Source organism: Passer domesticus, chromosome 8 (assembly GCF_036417665.1).
Source record: "Passer domesticus isolate bPasDom1 chromosome 8, bPasDom1.hap1, whole genome shotgun sequence".
In the NCBI taxonomy this organism is placed as follows: Eukaryota; Metazoa; Chordata; class Aves; order Passeriformes; family Passeridae; genus Passer; species Passer domesticus.
This window is the reverse complement of record NC_087481.1, coordinates 40,314,254-40,332,288: the sequence shown is the minus strand read 5'-3', so window position 1 is coordinate 40,332,288 and position 18,035 is coordinate 40,314,254. Positions and strand designations below refer to the sequence as shown.

Sequence of the window (18,035 nt, the reverse complement as noted above, 5' to 3'; positions counted from 1 at the left end):
TGTCAATGGACCAGTCCCATTTGTTGTTGATAGGGGATGGGCTAAAGAAACTGTAGCTGGCATGGCATGGGGCTGTTCTAGTTCCCAGAGAGCAATAAGCCTTGTTCCCATTCTCCACCCACAGCACGTGCTCCTGTTATGAGAAGGCACTGGAGAATTGTCCTGCTTGCTCTGCAGCTGGTGACAAAAAGAGTTGGACTCCATGGAGACAACACCTTTCAAGGGGTACAGGTGCATGAAGAAATAGTCCTCTCTGCTCTGGCCAAATAACTCCCTCCTGCAAGTGGTCGTGGTGACAGCAAGGCCTCTACCAACCAACACTGGGTGTAACTGAGCATTTCCCTGCAGTGACAGGATTGTCACAGTAGTGGAATTAGAGCTGCGCTCTGGATGCCTTGAGGGTCTCCTCAGCATTCCTGTGTCAGATCTCCAGCCATATCAGCCTTCCTTGATGGAGCCCTGATACTCTGTCTCCTTCTTTCCTCTGAGCATGAAATTTCAGAGGCCAATTCTGCTACAGTACATTTAGGAAATCTAATTGTGTTCCAGCATCTGGAGTCCTGCTCTCTCTGGCACTGCTAAACAGTGAGCAAACAATATCCATAAAGAATAGTACTAGGCACTTGATGACAAAAGCATGTGGAGAAAATGTACCATGAAACAGTACATAGTCCAGGTGTATGCTAAGTTTATCAGGGCTACATGGCATCCTTGTAGATATTTCACAGAAGTTTGGTTTGGCTTCATTTTGTGCGAATCTCTACCTCTTTCTGAAGCAGAATTGCTATTTCAACCACTATCAGCCATCCCCAATTTATTAATAACCTTCATTCCATGGGGGGAGCTATGAAACTGATCTATCTTCACAGGAATTTTTCTGAACTGCTTAAATGATGTTCAGAAAATTAGGCCTGTTACTCAGGGGTCCCTAGACAGGCCCTTATAAATGAATCTAGCATTTAGGAAGCAGATAGCGTAACCTCTTGTATATATATCTGTATCTACACCTACCCCCATAGATATAGATACACAAATGTATGTATATATAACTGAATCAATCCCCTGATTCATCCTCCTCTAGTAGAGAAGTGAGGACCCCTCTGATGTCTGTTCCTCCCAGACAGGTCATAGCCAGATGCAGGGATGTCCATGGCATTGGTCCCAAGAAGACACAGGGGAATATCATCAAAGAGAGCTGCTTTTTGTTCTAACTGACCCTGAACCCCAAAAAATTCCAGAAGATAAATTTTATTTCTCATTTTATCTGCTTTCTGGAATCACCTTATTTACTGCCATAGATGGGGTTTTTCTGATAATTGGTAAGCTGTTTTCCTTATTATGTGCAGGTTTTCTGCTTGTATGTTCTCAGCACCACATTTTAAATAGACCATGTGATTGTGGTTTTCTACAGCAGATATTGAAAGAAGTTGATGTTTGCATCAAATGAAATATTTAATTGTAATACACTTCAGGAAGGTAGAGGAAAGGCAGATGAGTAAAAGCACTATGACGTCAGTGTTGAATAAACTGAACACACTCAAATTATTTTTCTAGGCCTTTTAAGCTGTACAGCACTCTTTTTATAATTGCTCTTAATATTGTATAAATAGATTTTATAGGATATTTCTCATATTAACTACTTTTATGGACTTTGCACCAGGCACAGTGTAATGCTTGAAGTCTACAGGCTAAACATGATTTATAGTCTAGGTTTCCTATAAAAACAGTTTTCATGGGGTTGTTTGTCAGTGGACTTTGATCCAAACAAGATTATTGCAGGAAATTCTACCCTGCTATGGAAGGCTACAGAGCTATTTATATGGCACTTCTTTGCAGTATGTTGGACTCTCAGGCATGGGATTGCCATTTTTGTAATATACCAGTCATCTCCTGGAGAATATGTTCCTTGTGCATCTGCATTAATGGATTGACCTACACAAGGCACCAAGGTGAGGGGAGGCTTTCAAGGGGCTGTTTTTCTGGTTTGTTTCATCCCATTCTTCTAGCACACAATGTCAATAAGTGTAATAGCATAATGAGTCTGTGTGTCCGGCAACAACTTATATAATACCTGTTACTTTAAAAGCTAGATGATTTCCAAATCAATAATTAGATTTACAAACATTTATAGACACCATGAATTCTTCTGTTTTCAAGGAGACCACTCAGTGACTACAGTGATTTGATGTATGTGAAAATGTATTTAACTCTGGATCCCAACAGGAAAAAAGCCTGTGATAAAGTTTGGTTACAAATGTGTGTAAGACAAACCACCTAGAATCAGAAATGAGATAGATATGGCACAATTACAGCTGTGAAAGACACAAAGCAAACTCATTTCTCTTGAAGCCATGCTGCTTGCTGCTTTCCTCTAAAGGAGAGATCCAGAGCGTATTCAGCTTCTGGGGTAGGTGTGAGAGGAGAAATACATCCCGTGGTCTTATCCAACTCCATTGTAGACTTTGCAACTTATCTCAGGATTAGTCTTCTTCACCACTCGGATGGAACAGCTCTTCTTGTGGAATAGGCCAATACAGTTCACCCTATCGTACTTCTTGGGGACTACAACCCTGTCATTGAGAAAGGCAAAGAGAAAATCAGCAGCTGAGGCACGGTTTGACAAGGATACTCACTGAGCTACAGCCATCCTGAAGCAGCCATGGATTGACTTGGCCTGTGGATGTACATAACAAGTACTGTGGGTTATGATAGGAGGAATACAGAGCCCAGATTGTGGCTGTTAACAGATGAAGTGATTTCCCAATGTTTCTCTTGTTTAAATGCAGTTATCACTGGTCATTCTGTTGGGGATTAGTATAAATTCCCCCACAAAGGGAAAATACGGATTAATTCTGTCTTCCCCATTCAAACTAAAACTTTCTTGATAATAAAAACAGTTTACAGAATGCTGAATTATCTCAGCATGAATGACTCCCAGCTGCGCCTCTTCTCAGCACAGGCCAACTCCCTCCACTTATGGCTGAGAAAAGCTGGGAGTATTTCCCTCCAAAAGTTCCTTGGATTGTAGTCTTCCTCACTTTTATGGGACTCTTTCCCCCTCCCCTTAAAAGAAGGATTTTTCTAGTCTTCTGGCAAGATAATAATTTCATATCACTATTCAGGAAGACACAGCTCTCCTTGATGAGTCACTGCCATCCATAGGCAGAAACACACAAGAAAGCAAATTATCAGCATGTGTGTCCTGTTTTGATAAGGAGGAAATGTGGACTCTTGACAGAATGGCAAGGATGTTAGAATATCTGAGTAGATGCTTGCAGGCAGGTCAGTGGTTTGGTGCAGAGCTACAGAAGCCCACAGGTTCATGTTTGTGGGGTGTTTAAGTATCTGGAGACAAGCTGGTGAATAGACAGAGCAAGAAAACAGAGGCTAAAGGGAACCACACGCCCAGTTACTGTCTGAATCAAAAGAAGGACTAGGTGAGAGCAAGAGCTGTATGCTGGGAACACCCTGTGTTTCATTATGTTTCTTACCCAAAAAGTCTGTGTGTTGACTGATTATTCTGCTGGTCATGATTAGAGCTAACTGGGAAACAGGAAAAGGAGTTTTGCTCTCATGAGTACATTTCAGTACATGCTTTCAATGAGGTTTTTTTAAGTCTGAATATTTCAATCAGTTTCTGAATAAACAAACAATAATTTGGGTAAACTTACAGGCTGCAGCAAGTCATTGCACCCATCCTACACCTGCACTGGAAACAATCTTCATTCTTCCATACCGCACCAAAAACATAGAGGTTTCTGTCTGAAAGGCACCCTGAATGTACACACCAGAAAATAATAGTCAATAAATCAATAGATGTAGACCACGCTCTCATGTGTGTGGAAATCAAAGCACTGATTTCTGTAGAATCACACCAGGAAAGAGCCTAACCCTGTGCTTTGCCCCAAAGTTACCCTGTCTTTGCTCCTGTGGTGTGCATGATCAAATATTGCAACCACATACCAGACGCATGTTATTCTGCTGTAGCAATGGATCTGAAAAACACCTTAGCTTATGGCTACAGGAGGATATTTCTGCCTTTTCATATATTCAACACACAGGTTTTGATTTTATTTTCTCATTCTGTCCACCTCCTCAGTTTGTACAATACTTCAACTTGCACTACTAAACACAACTTAAACAACAGCTATGTTGTCTTTCAGTTTAGTGTCAGGTGCCCCCTTCAGATTAATCAATGCTGCTTAAAAGTACATGGGTTTTTGCCACATAGGCAAGTACCTCAGTCATACATCAGCCCAGAGTGTAATTACTGAATCTCTCAGTCCAGAGATACCTCTGGGTGGGTGATTCCTGAGTAAACAGCTGTTTGGGTCATTTCTCAGCAAAGATCATGTTATGCTATTCCAACATTTCTAAGAAAAAAACACCTTTGAATCTTTGAATTAATGTTTCAGGGATGTCTAATTTATTTGTCATTCTTACCATATTTTCTGGCTGGTCTAAGGTAACAGCGAGCAGGAACACACAGAGTTCTTGAGAAGAGAAGGATCAAGCAAAAAAAAAGCAAGAATTTCTAGAAAGAAAACAACAAATTTTTTTTATAATTAAGGGGTTTTCTTTCAAAGATCTAGCACAGAGTTATGAATCAGTCCTACTATTCCAAATAAAATCAAATATAAAAATACTTCCAGTGTAAAAATATTACACACACACACAAAATTGATAACTTACCATACTTGCATGGGCTGCTCACATATAATAATGAGGAGTATGTCTATATATATACACTGAGGAAACAATGGTCAGTGCAAAGGGAGGCAACATAAATGTGCTCCCAATGGACGCTCTAACCTGTTCCGATCATCCATCAGAAGGTGGCACCTCAAAAAGTCTTGCAAAGGCTCCTTCTGTGCACTGGCATACTTTGGCATCTTGTACTCCATTGTGCTGGTGTAAATCTGAAGAAACTCCAGCAGATACTGGCTGCTGTGCATCAGCACTGGTGTCAGTGGAGAAACCTGACCACCAGAAAGCAGTGCCTCCAGAGCTGGCAGGCCATCAAGGACCAGGACACTATTGTTCAACTGACCTGCTGCGAGGAGGTACAGGACAGGTCATTCATACAGTGCAGTAGCGTGGAAAGTCCACTGTTCTCAGCCTAATTTATTACATTTTCAATTATTTTAAACACATTATGTCCATATTTAGCAGGAACTAGCTGTGGTTATGTATCTCTCAGCTGTTGAAGCAAAGCCAGGCCTGGGGACTAGAGGCAGATCAGCATGACCAGGTAGCACCTTTTCGACAGCAAAAATGAGATGAGATATGTGTTGTCTCAGTCCAGAAGAAATGCTGAGGACTGAGGAAGGCAAAAAAAGAAAAAGTTCCAGTTTTATTTCACTGTATGAATGTCCTGCCTCAAACACAGCTGGAATCAGACGCCAAAGGCAGTGTTGTGTCTGCAACAGTAAAATGAGGATGTTTCTTCAATACATATCTTACCATGGACATCCAGGTCTTTGTGACATTAGACTGTTAAAACACAGTATGCGAGGCTGCCTCTCAGAACCAGCCAGAAAAATTAGCACATATCACTGTGACTACATTAGGGCTGCAGAGATTCAAGGCTTTCTGAACTGGAGCATAGGCATAACAAGTTTCAAAAGTTGCCAGAGCATTCCCAGCCTAATGAGTCGCATTAATTCCATTAGTGTTGCTCTTTTAGTGCACCTGGCTTTAATTAGGCCCTTGATTGGTATGCCTGAACTCGTTAGCTTCCACTGATTGACAAACAGCAAGAGGAAACAAAGCTGCACTGAAAGTGGTTTTGGGACAGAAGGGGAAATGGCAGAACAAGTGTGGTCTCCTCAGGGATTTGGAGTCAGGTAACAGTTGTAGAGGATCTGAATGATTCTTTATTTGTTTGGATGAACTTAGCAAGATACTTTGGAGCTTCTGTTGTACTTTGCTTTTAGTTTTGCAGTACAGCTGTCAAGTTTTGTGTTACCCTTATGATTTTGGTAGATCATGCTCTCTGTGTGCAGCTCTGCAGCAGGAAACAGTTGTGGTGTCTAATGAAGTGCTTTGAGGAAATACTCTTTTTCTGGTAGTTTTTAAATAAATTAATTTCTCTTTGACAGGAATTATCTGCTCAAAGTAACTTGTTAGCAAAGGCAACAAGGTGAAAACATAACAAAGCTCTTATACTACTGTGAATTTGGTTTTATTTTAATTGAAACCGATTGATTAGGGTCTAGTATAGCAAGAGGCCAGACCCACTTCTTCTCTGTCCCTGCAATAATTCTTGACAAATCTTGTGCTGTGTCTTGAAGAAAAATAAGTGTTGCAATGGATAATATCTCCAATATGAATATAGTTGCACAAAATGTAATAAGCAATTCTGACTTGAAGAACATGATGGATTCCAAATTATTCTCTCACTTAAAATTATTTTTTAATTAGTTATCCTTCTCTCCTTGAAGAGAAATAACAGTATTAATAACTTTCATATAATTTTTGCTCTTACTTGATAGGCCAATAAAATTATATGTATAAAATATACACATAAAATGGGAAACTGAAGTGTGACTGAGGCTATTGCTTCCAGAGGTGCCTGTTAGCTCTACATCCTGAAACTGAAGTGTATATTAAAGTGTTCTGTGTGCACTCTGTCCTAAAAAAAAAAAAAAAAAAAAAGGCAGCTTAAAGCATCTTGGATGAATTGAGAATAAAATCCCCAAATGCTTATGGAAGCCTGAAACATTGAGTGAATTGTCTGTGGGATCTGGAGCAGAGAAGAGGCTGAACCTGACTCTGCTGACTCTGTTCATCTTCTTTCTGACTTGCTTGGACATTTCCTCTTGAGATAAACAAGGTTTTCCATGTCAAAAGATTAAAACGAGGACAGAGGATTGTCTGTTGTGTAGTTGTAAATGAAGTTGTCTTCTGGGGCTGGAATGTTAAGCACAGATCCTCTCTTAAGGGAAGGATGAGTTCTCTCAGCCTAGGTGATGGCTGGGAAGGCTGAGACATGGCGCCTGTGTCGGTTTGCTGCTTTCCCTCTGTACCTTCTCCCTGGGGCTCTGTTGTGCTGGAAGTGCTCAAAGCCCAGTTCTAGACACACTGACTTAGGTCAAACAACTTCCTTTCCTGGCTTGTGGGGGAACAGCAACAGTTAATGTGCCTCCCCTGCTTGAGTTCCCGTGAAGCAATGAGAGGAACACCCAGCACCTCTTTTCCCTGTTTGTCTCGCTCCTGCATCTGTCAGGGCAGTTGCCAGAGTAAACTGGTCCAGTCATGCAGTGGTTTGGCTAAAACAGGGACTCAGAGCCCAGCCAAAGAGGCAATTCTGCCCTGGGAAGATTTTGACAATTAGAAGGATCCTGTGTTTTCTGAGGAGAGGCCTGGAGCTGGAGGGACTGGGTTCTGTGATTCCCCCATGAATCAGAGGGGTGGTGAGATGGTGGCTTCATGTCACCAAGGCTGTGACTAGGGTCAGCTTTATAATTGTATTACAACTTGCCCACATTGAAACCACTTTTTCAGAAGACTTTAGTGGCTTTATACATGATCTGCTGGATGTCTATTCCTTTACCCTGTGTTTCAAAACTGCATCAATGTGTTGCTTAATTACTAAGCACTATGGTGGGCCTCAAAATTAGGTTAAAGCACAAAAATAAATCTGACCTGAATTCAAAATGGTTCATGTCAATCTGTTTTAGAGAAGTTAATAAGGGAAACTGATATTCCTGCTGGCTCTGACAACTGGTTGACTCAATTTTTACCTAAACTCATGGGAGTGAATCATTAGGAGGACCCTATACCTAATGCTTGTGCAGCTCTTGGGAAATCAAATGAAATTTAGTATTTTCCCTAAAACTACTATCTGAGTGACATGGCTTTTTTCAGTGAAAAGAGGGTTTGCTACTTATGAGGGGTGCTGCAGCAGCAGTCTGGCCACCACTTGTGCTGGGTGATACTGTCTTCCCTCTATGCAAAGGATTCAAGATTGACTTCCTGATGCTTTCACATTATACAAAAAGCACAATGCAGTTTATCAGCAGTCCTTAAAGGAGATCTACTCGAAGCATTGGCTGTGCAAAAGCACTGAAGCTTTGGAGAAGTGTGAAGAGCATGGGTCAGTGCTTGAGACCTCCTGCAATAAATAAATAAAATGTGAAAACAGAATTTTGAGTACGGGGAAGAAGGTTAAAGTAACCCAGGCTTGCTGTGTGTTTTAGATTGGTCATATGACTTGTGTGTTCTACAGCTTCATGTATATACCTGTCATAAAGCAAATAAATTCCAATCAGTTTCACCCTTAAATAAACCACTTGAGCCAAGGAAACATGCACACATTAGATTCTAACAGAAACTTTCAGGCTTTGAAAAGGTGCTAATGCAAACTTTCCTGCATATCAACAGAAGAGTTAACTAAGAGCAAAGTGAACAAGCAAAATTCTCATGAATTGAATTTATCTGTGATTTTAAAATTGGCATAGAGCAGAACCTGAACTGAAAATCTATGGTTTCCTTGGTATGCATAATGTAAATGAGATATGTGCTTTCCTTGTTTAAGTTAGATTTTCATTTTAAGATTGGGGCAAAATCTTATTGAACACAAAACATGAATGGGTACAAAGCTATTAAGCTTCAGGTGATAAGCATTGTTTAATAGGAAAACTTGCATCAGATTTATATGTGTTTTCTGGTGTTTGATTTAAAAGCTTTGGTAGGATAAGCACTAGATTTCATTTCTTTCATTTCTAGGACAAGAAGACCTTTCCAATATTTAAAAGATTTGCTTTAAAAAGACTTACTGGAAGAGGAGGGCCAGCTATCCAAAACTGCCTCTCCTTCTAGCAGGAAAGCTGTGCACTTTCAGGAGATGAAAGGGAAATTTGGGGCAAGAGAGCACACAACCTGTTCTGTTCTGCCTGGGATTTGCCCCTCACGGTTCTGCAGAGCCTCCTAAACCTTTAATCTCACAGGATAATGGAGGAAACTTTCCTGTGAGTATTTTCTTTCCACTATGTGAATCTAGTGGTGTTATGATCTGAAAGTTTTGAGGCTGGGGGATGTATTCTTTGTATGGGACTGTAGCTGTGAATGCTGAAGTAGAGAAATATCAAGGAAAAACATAACTTGGCAAAAGTGGGAAGTTCAAAGCAGAGTTTTGTATGCTCTGTTTCTGTTTTTTCCAGATTTGAGGGTTTTGTTGTCTTCCCATAGCTAGACTCCTTGCTACAGAAGGGATCCAGGTCCCTGCTGTGCTTCTGGTGCTCCAAAACTAGGTGCCATAGATAAAATCATCTGTTTCCATGTTGAAACTTGGAGCAGACAAGAAGAGAGCAGAGTGCTCTGTGAGGTGTTTTGGGTTAGGCAGGACATGAACCTTTTCTATTTTGTCATAGCAAGCAGGGTAGATCCACATCTAAGAGGACTTGGCAGATGGTGGAGAAAGGTGCTTGGGTGGATTTAAAATGTGATTAAATAGCTCTGGATTATGTAGGAGTGTTGCTTCAGGCTGGCTTTTCTGGAATTTGGGTGCATATGCCTTGTCAACCTGAATAAAGGAAAGTAAATCTTTAGTCACAACTTACTTATGTCTTGATGTTCTCTATCGACTTACCTTACAACTGCACCTGGAAGTCTGTTGCAGACAGAAAGACGTCTAAAGAATGGTTTGGATTGGAAAGGACCTTTAGAGATCATCTAGTCCAACCCTCCTGAGAAGAGCAGGGACACCTTCCACTAAACCAGGTTCTCAAAGCCTTGTCCAACCTGGCCTAAAACACTCCCGAGGATGGTGCACCTGCAAGTTCTCTGAGCAACCTGCTCCAGTGTCTCACTATCCTCATATTAAAGAATTTCTCCCTTGTGTTTAATCTAAATGTAGCCTCTTTTATTTTAAAACCTTCACCCCTTGACTTATCACTGCCTTCTCTACTAAAACATCTCTCTCTAGCAATACTGCTCCCCTTTCTGTGTCACCTCCTTTGGTGAAAATTACAAGGAACAATTCTACAGTATCAATGCACCAGGGTGGAGTAGTTCAGAAATTATTTTCAAGTCCTGTAGCCTCAACCTTTCAGTGCTGGAGTCTGTGCTAGGCATGGTGTCATTAGAAGATGCCTTCAATTATACTTTATCTTAGAACAGGCTTGCAAAGGGTAGTAAACAGGTTCACTGCCCAGCTGCAGTGGGGACCCTGTGTCCCAGCAATGTCACTGAATGTGGATACAATCACAGGGCAGCAAGGATTCAAAGGAACCACTGGAGTCCATCTGGTGAATCATGAAGTTAAAGCCAGTACAAGCTGAGGTTTGCCTTCACCCTGCAGACAGCAGGACTGGGCACTGCTCATGAGGTATATGCTCATTCTGTAATTTGAAACTATGAGCTATGGAAGCATTGACACACTTACTGTTGTGGAGAAATAGAACTTGGAGATGTAGGTTGCCCATAGTCATGTGTGGAAATTGAATAAGTGTGCTATAAAGATTATGAAGCTGTGCCTCAAAGGAGAGCTCAGATTGGCAAGTGTTTCCCTCTCAGTTACTGTTTGTGAATTTACTGAGCTGCTTCCCTCTCTGAGCCCAGTCACTCCATGCAGCCACAATGCTGCCCATAGCCCAATTAAAAACTTTCATTTTTAAAGGGTTAATCTGAATAAAGGACCCTTTCTTTCAGTCAGAGCTCAGGCTGATGGTTTGGTCTATGATCTCAGGGAAGATGGAAGAATAGTACTGGGTTACAGTGGGTAGCTGGTAGACCTTGCAGTCCATAGGTTGGTCTCCAGGAAGCCTTGGAGGACAAAAGCTAATAATGTAAGACATTGTCATAGAAAACAGAGCATTCAGAAAGATTTTAAAGCAGCTTTTCATTTTTTCCCATGGTTTTTGGAATTTTAATTCTTTTGGTTTTCATCCTTAAAAAAGAAAATAAATCACATGAATTTCTGATGCTTTATTTGATTTTATATTAGCTTTAAGATACAAGTGTGCACAGATTACAGAATATACTCCTTGGCACTGAAACATGTCCAGAGAAGAAAACTCATTAGCAGCTACCGAGGATGGTTTAAAATGTCACTTTTAATGTCTGGCCTCAAGGAAGGAACAGGTCAGTTCTTTTTTCATGGTGAAGCATAAGGCAGAGAAATCAACAGAGATTTTTGTGAGTAGATACTCAGTTTCATTATGTGTTGAGTTTTATGAGTAGATTTCACTTAACAGTTGCATTTTTAGTGTTTTTGAATTTGTGAGAGAACCATCAGAACAATAAAAGGAAATATTCACCCAATCCACCATTCTTCTGTTACCCCACCCATGAATGGACGGGGCATTCTTTTGAGTGATCATCTTTCTCCACTACTTTATAAGAGCAAGTCTCCTTGTCGAAAATGCTTTCACATTTCTCTTCATCATAGTCGACTGGTCTCATATAGCTGTGGTTGGAAAAAGAAAAAGAGGTGATGAGACCAAGAAATACGCAGCTTCCACTTCAGGTGGCATCTGCACCTTTGATAAGAAGAGGCTATACTGAGGAGGCTTTTGGGAGCAGAAAAGGAAACTTGCACAAAGGTCCTAGCTCAAATGTTACTTAGCCTGCTGTGTAAGCAGGATGAAGGGAGAGTTGTAGTTTTTCTGGTCTGATTTACACCCAAGGGATGTTTGTTGTGCTTATTTGCTATTCCAATATCACTGCTTCTTCTCTTCATCCATGGTATGGAACTAATATTGCATGAGTGGTTGGGTATCACTATGGGAAAAATTACAGCCAAGGTATCTTGAGCTGCTTCTCAGAGAAAAGTGAGGCAATGTGTGGCTTTGGGAAAATCTGGACTAGGATCAATAGAAATTTCTTAGTGTGTTCTCTCTTGAATCAATAACTTGCCTGATATTTTAGCCCTGAGAAGAATTAAATTATCTTTTTATTTTAAATCAAGAATTATTTGTTAAATACTATCTCTATTTTTCAGAGGATTTTCCTGCATGTTCAGTGAGGATGGTGTTGGGTTAATACATAACTTTATCACAGGAAGTGAGTGGGAGAAGGATTATTGTTATTTCTCAGGAATTCCTGGGAGAAGGGAAGTGGGTTGTGCTGTATCACAGCAGCAGAGGACAAACCCCACTGCTGCTCTGAACTCACCTAGTGCAGCATCCAATTCCAGTCTTGGAACAGGAGCAATCATTGCAGTCCTCAGTCCTCCACCTGGAATCAAATTCATGGACCTTTCCTTCCTCATCCAGGCAGCCTGAAAATGTAGTGTATGAGTAGTCTTCAGTGTCAGACCCATTGCACTAACCACTGTTGCATGTACAAAATGGGTGGGTCTTTGCTGGATTTTTGCATTAACATCCCTCTCTGCCAAACACAGAGGTTCCCCAACACAGGAAGCAGGGTGTGCTACCCTAAGGCATGGAGAAGAGAGACCTGTGTCCTTCTGTCTCCTGAGGTTCTTAACAGCATGGGGTTTCCTGGTTCAGTTCATCTTCAAGTATGGAATTTGAATAACCCAGCAGAAGGACAACTAGACACAGACCTGGCCAGAATTACAAAAAGGCTTTGGCTTTCTGATTAACGCCATCTCTTGTTGACTCCTCCTTTAAAGCAAGACTACATCTGGTCAAAAAAGTTTTCCCAGTCCTCAGCTGCAGGAAGAAAGCAAATGTTGGATGTAAAGTTCCTATTCAACAGTCACAGAGTAGACCATAGGCCTCCTAAATAACTGATCTGGAAAGCAGAATTTTATGAGAGCAGAACAAGAGAGAGTTGTGGGACTTCTAGGTTGTGTCTTCGCCTATAAATGTTCTTTGGCAATGTTAACTCATTTCTTCAAGTAGTAGTAGTATCAGCTTTCCCATGTAAAGCTGTATTTTAGACCACTTAGGGTGGTTTGGGTTTTTTTTTGTATTTTTTTTTGTGGTTTTTTTGGGAGTTTTTTTGTTTTGTTTTTTTTTTGTTTGTTTTTGTTGGTGGTTTTTTTTTGTTTGTTTTGTTTTGTTGGGTTTTTTTTGCATATTAGCACACATCAACTCCTGTTGTGTCCAAAAAATAGCATGCTTCTCTTTTGGGAACTTTTTTTTCTGCAGCTCCACTCATCTGTAGACTGACAGACTAGCTGTGTTCAGGAAGGGCAGATGCAGACTCAAGGGATGCAGCCATTCTGCTTTCAGGAATTTGTTTTGGGTTATAGAAACAAGACATGAGTAAATTTCAGGGTGCTGAATACTTGTAAATCCATTTCCCATTTTATACTGACTACATACACTTATACTTCTCCCTTCTCTGATTTCTAGATCTGATTCCATGGTAAAAATATGAGTTACTACTTCATAAAAATATGAGTTACTACTTCATGCAGATGAGTAAACTAAAACTGTGCTACTTCCCTGGAAAAAGATCATTAGTAATTTGGTCTGTGTAAAGCTCCCCAGATAACTTGTTCTTTTAATAACATATTATAATATTGCTCTCCATACCCCATTTCCCTCCCATTTCCCTTTGATTCCTCTCCTGTTTCCACTTATTTCTAAATTGTGATGAATTGCACAAAATGCACAAATCAAGCAGTGATTCTCATGATGTCTGTCAAGCTGAGGGCAGTTGGCTTCTTACCTACAACCACACCATTAGACATCCCTGGCTTGAATGGCATAAAGAAACAAGAAGCATCAGACAGTGGCATGCTGATGGCAAGAGCAAGAAGGCAGGCCAAGATGGTGTTCTGAACAAGAAAACAGAATTCATATCAATCCTTCAGTAGCTGTTAAGATGTCTTGATGATAAATAACAGGAAAATACATTGTGGTTTCAAATTAAAATCCAATTGTCTTTTCCAGTTTAGATACTTTAACACACTTATCAGGAATATGGAACCCTTTTGAAGAAGCAGAGGCAGAGCATCACATGGGAGGGGAAAAAATGTCTGTCTTTGTCTGTCTTTCCCAGTTGTTAGGATCAAGCATTGACTGCTAGACTCAGCTACTGTTTGTGAAAAATGTGTGTTCTATTCCTCTCCATTACCCATTAAATTTTCTAGTCCTCTTTTTATCTGTAGGCTTGGTCACCAACTGTTTTTTCCACTAACCTCATAGTTGCAAAAAGTTCTTTACTGCAGTCTGTAGAACTACAGAATGTTTCACCCTAATATTGAAGGATTAGGAACAAGTGAAATAACTTTAGCTGACGTTAAATACTCAAGTCTTGGCCCTGTACCTTACTTGCAGGTGTTACTTACAACCTAGGTAATTATATATTCTTTGACCTTTGTCAGTGATTTTTTTCTGAAAATTCAGCTGAAGTTTCAATATTAGTTTTAAATGTTTGAAGGGTAAGAGAAAGGTTTATTCCTGGTCTACCAGGAATAAACCATCACATACACATACTGTATTAAGTGTGTCATTTCAGACAGTAGGTCTGGTGACTTATAAAAAGAAGCAATTCCTGGGAGATGAGGCAAACTTAGTGTTTCATTTTGCAGAAGAGAGGTTAAAACTTACAAAACTGCAAGAGAGTGACAAAGGAGTAAAAATCAAGATAGCTTTTTTTTGAGTTCAGTGAAGTGTTCAGATATTATCCAGACTTTTCACCCCAAGTTCTTACCTGTCTTTGCCTCTCTTTGACTTGCTGTCATAACACAGAATTTATACATTCTCCAAGTTTCTTAATGAGCCAAGTACTGAGATAAATTCAACAGAATCTCCTTTAAAACCTATAGCAACATACCATGGTCTTTTACAGTACAAGATGTAAGGACTCACCATTCTTGCAGAATTATGAGACTTCCAGAAGGGAGATGGGATGTACAAAGCTCATCTTCTCAGAGACCTTATATAGAGAGGGAATTTGTGATAACAGCCCTTGAGCAAACTGACCATGCATGTTTAGCACCAATGAAGTTTCTGCAAAATTACTTCATGGGGTGGACATTAAGATAAGGCAATTACACACAGGAAGAAAGGTGTGTTCTAACAGACACTGGAGAAATAGGTGTGGCTTTTGTGCCACACCAGAGTTGGGAGGCAGTTACAGGAAGCACTTATCAGGCCTAGAAGGAATATTTAGCACTTGCCCTGAGAAAACCATTAGAGACATTATGGTTGTCAATCACAACAAAATGACATGCTTAGTTTCAACCATCTAAGGTTTAAAACATGGGTCCTAGAAAACCATTCTTCCTTCTTCAGTTTTCCCTCATGTAGAAGATCCATAAGCTCAGGTCCTCTGTGAAGAAAGAAGCATTATATATTTTATTTTTGGTTCTTGTAGCCAGGGAGAAACTGTTTCTTTTCTGCAGAGGCTGGATATGTCAGGGGCAGACATACTTTCCAAGGACAGTAATTTGATAGCAAAGAGGTCCACTATGGTCCCCTTTTGCTTACCTTTCACCTACAAGGTTCAAGTATTTCAAACTTTGTGGCTCTCCTTGGTGATGAAGTTTATCCCTTATTACCAGAGCTGTACAGTTTGCAATACCTGAATTAATTACTCTGACTGCATAATTGTGGTGACTTCTTGTGTGGTTTTGGCAGTAGAGGCTGAACTCCAAGTTGGGTTGGCTACTCCACATCTTCTACTTAAACTCCAGAGTTAAAAGGTACCTCAGGAAGTCCATGAGAGAAGGCCAGAGTTAGTGCAATGCAGGTCACAGTGACACCACTACTTCCAGTGACATCTTAACTGGCTTTCAACTCAGTAAGTTGGGTAAATTGTTTTTTCTTTGGTTACTAGACTATCCCTTTCAGGATGACAGAAAAGAGATGAAGTGCTTGCAGGTGTTTGATAAAGCTGTGACAATCAGCCTGTCTGTAGTAAGTTAGACTTGGCAGTGCTGATTTATGCCTTTCCCTGAAAAGGAGGATAACTGCCATACCTTGGCTCCTAATCAGTGGACATGTCAGCCCTGGGAATTTCATGATTGAAATCAACAGTCCACATATCCCCTTTGAATCTCTCAGAAATATGTATGAAGCCAATTGAACAGCCTTGTGGTTTGGGATATGTTGGTGTTTCAGACCATGTTCATTTTCCAGTTAAAGGAGAGGGGCAAAGGCACAGTAGGATAGTGAAGTATTGCACCCTGATCCTAGGCCAAAGCTGCCTTTTGTGCTGGCTGCAGTCACAGTCTCTCTTCTCTCGTCCTGCTCCTCTACTGCCTGACCTAATTGATGAACATCTGTGAGATGCCTAAGGATGTGCCCTAGCTTTTCAAGCTGGTTCTTTGTAACCTCTAGGTATTGAGAAGTAACAATTTCCTCTAGGCTGATGATACTGTGGGAAGCAGCACAGAATCCTGCTCAAGGTATTGGCTCCTCCCTGTCCTCAAATGAGATCTGGAACAAATGTTCCATGGCATTTTGGAATAAAGGGACCATCAAATTGCACTGTATTTATTCTGTTTAAATTACTGATCTATTTTTTTTTTCTTCTTGTATGTTGTGTACTTGGCATGCAATATTTTGCTTCTCAGGCATCCTACAGCAGTTCTTGTATGTGAATAAAAATTATCAGTTACATGGAAATTTGTGATACAGGTGTACTGGAGTGAAACTTATGGAATTTGTTACAGCCAAAATGAAAGAAAATACAACTTTCTGGGTTGGTGTTGAGTGACAAAGGATGTGCCTGTTGCTCAACTCTGAAAAACCTAAATATCCAACCAATATGCTTGTATATTTTCTTTCTCAACCTCCCAGACTGCCCAGCTGCTCCCAGTGCAGGGCCTTCCCTTGTTTCCTAGTGCAAGCTATGCAAAGAGCTATGCAGAGAACTTGCAAACAGTTTTCTTTGGACCACAGCAGAGAGTGACCTGCCTAAGCCTGAGCAGTGTTAAGGGACAATGAAGAAGCCTTTTTGCACGATCTGTAAATTCAGAGGAACTCAACAAAATGCTGTGGCACTGAAAACACAGCAGCAAACTCTATGAGGATAGTCCATTCATGTATTGATTATTTGGGTCATTTGGGACCCACATAACATCACATTTCTCCATGTTGTTCATGTACAGGATGATAGGTGCCTTGCATGGGTGAGGAACAGGTTTGTTTAACAGATGTTGCTCTGTTGAAATCTTATGTTGGCTTCTCAACTGGTTAATTTCTTACTAAAAACATTCTAAAAATATCATTGCTCTGCCCACTTCTGTGCCTCCCTTCCACTTATTCTGATGGATAGAGCATCCTCTTTTTTCCTAAGGCAGAGAGAAGTCTTGGAGACTTTCTTGAAGATTTACCTTGCTGTTATACTTCTGCTGGAGTTTCTGGTTATATCTCACTGATAACAACAGAGATAATCTGAGTAATGCAAGATGACCAACTTTTTTTTTTTCTTGTATATTTTAGTGCAAGGCAATTAACAGAGAGAAATACAGCACAATTTCAGAGTAGTCATGTTATTAAAACAGCCCTATAATCCAGCTAACATTTATGGACAACTCAAAGCTAGAAGAGGTGTGCTAAAACGAAAGCAGTCCAAGAATCTTGTTTCTTAGGCCAGCATTTCAGTACTACTCTCACATTCTTGAGAGGGATCAAGAATGTGAAATTTCTGTGTGGGAGACTTAAGTGCAGGACCCCTTACAGCAGTTTGTGTATCCAGTCACTAAACCCAGTAGGCTGATGACCACTCCTCTTGAGAGGGTAAGAACAAGAGGAAGCATGAAGCATTTCAGCTCATGAAATACTTACAGATCATAAGTAAACATGGTTTTACAAATAAATTCTTCTTGATATTAAACTGACAATGCTATGTCTAATGTACATTGTCTTTACTGTATTAAAGTCTGCCACATTTGTGTGTGAGAAAGGATAACTGTGTTAAGGAAAGGCACATGCAAACACTAAAATATACAGTGCACTGTTTACAGAAGAACATATTGTAAAGGTGGTAGAAGGAAGTTTTATCTTGGTGGGGACACTTTTCCTAAGTCTGAAGTTCACATACCCACAAACTCAAAGCCTAGGCCCTCAGTCTCCCAAGACGGGAATTATCAAAGAATTGTATGAATGTATAGCAAGGTACACAGGCAGTGTGAGTGATTTGTCCCAGGTAACAGATGGCAGAGC

General features: G+C 40.4%; 1 protein-coding gene and 1 long non-coding RNA gene across 2 annotated transcripts in view; one reads left to right on the top strand and one right to left on the bottom strand.

Moving 5' to 3' along the window:
* Positions 1–5,570: 5,570 nt before the first annotated feature.
* LOC135306552 (uncharacterized) overlaps positions 5,571–18,035 on the top strand; it is a 28,174-nt gene continuing 15,709 nt past the window's right edge. Inside the window, exons 1-2 of the long non-coding RNA XR_010367344.1 lie at positions 5,571–5,846; positions 8,731–8,972. This is a non-coding gene — a long non-coding RNA (uncharacterized LOC135306552). The remainder of the gene's footprint in view (positions 5,847–8,730; positions 8,973–18,035) is intronic.
* On the bottom strand, positions 10,915–14,799 carry LOC135306550 (beta-microseminoprotein-like). The gene is made up of 4 exons (XM_064430701.1): positions 14,733–14,799; positions 13,588–13,696; positions 12,118–12,223; positions 10,915–11,410 (listed from the first exon to the last, which is right to left on the bottom strand). Exons 1-4 carry the CDS (start codon positions 14,733–14,735, stop codon positions 11,281–11,283), a joined length of 348 nt encoding a protein of 115 aa, XP_064286771.1. The 5' UTR covers positions 14,736–14,799; the 3' UTR covers positions 10,915–11,280.

What these genes read in the sequence shown, in the direction of transcription:
- LOC135306550 (XM_064430701.1), bottom strand. An exon ending in GTCTAATGGTGTGGTTGTAG is followed by an intron (nt 12,224 to 13,587) that starts GTAAGAAGCCAA and finishes CTACATTTTCAG; the next exon opens with GCTGCCTGGATGAGGAAGGA. An exon ending in GGAATTGGATGCTGCACTAG is followed by an intron (nt 11,411 to 12,117) that starts GTGAGTTCAGAG and finishes TTCCAACCACAG; the next exon opens with CTATATGAGACCAGTCGACT.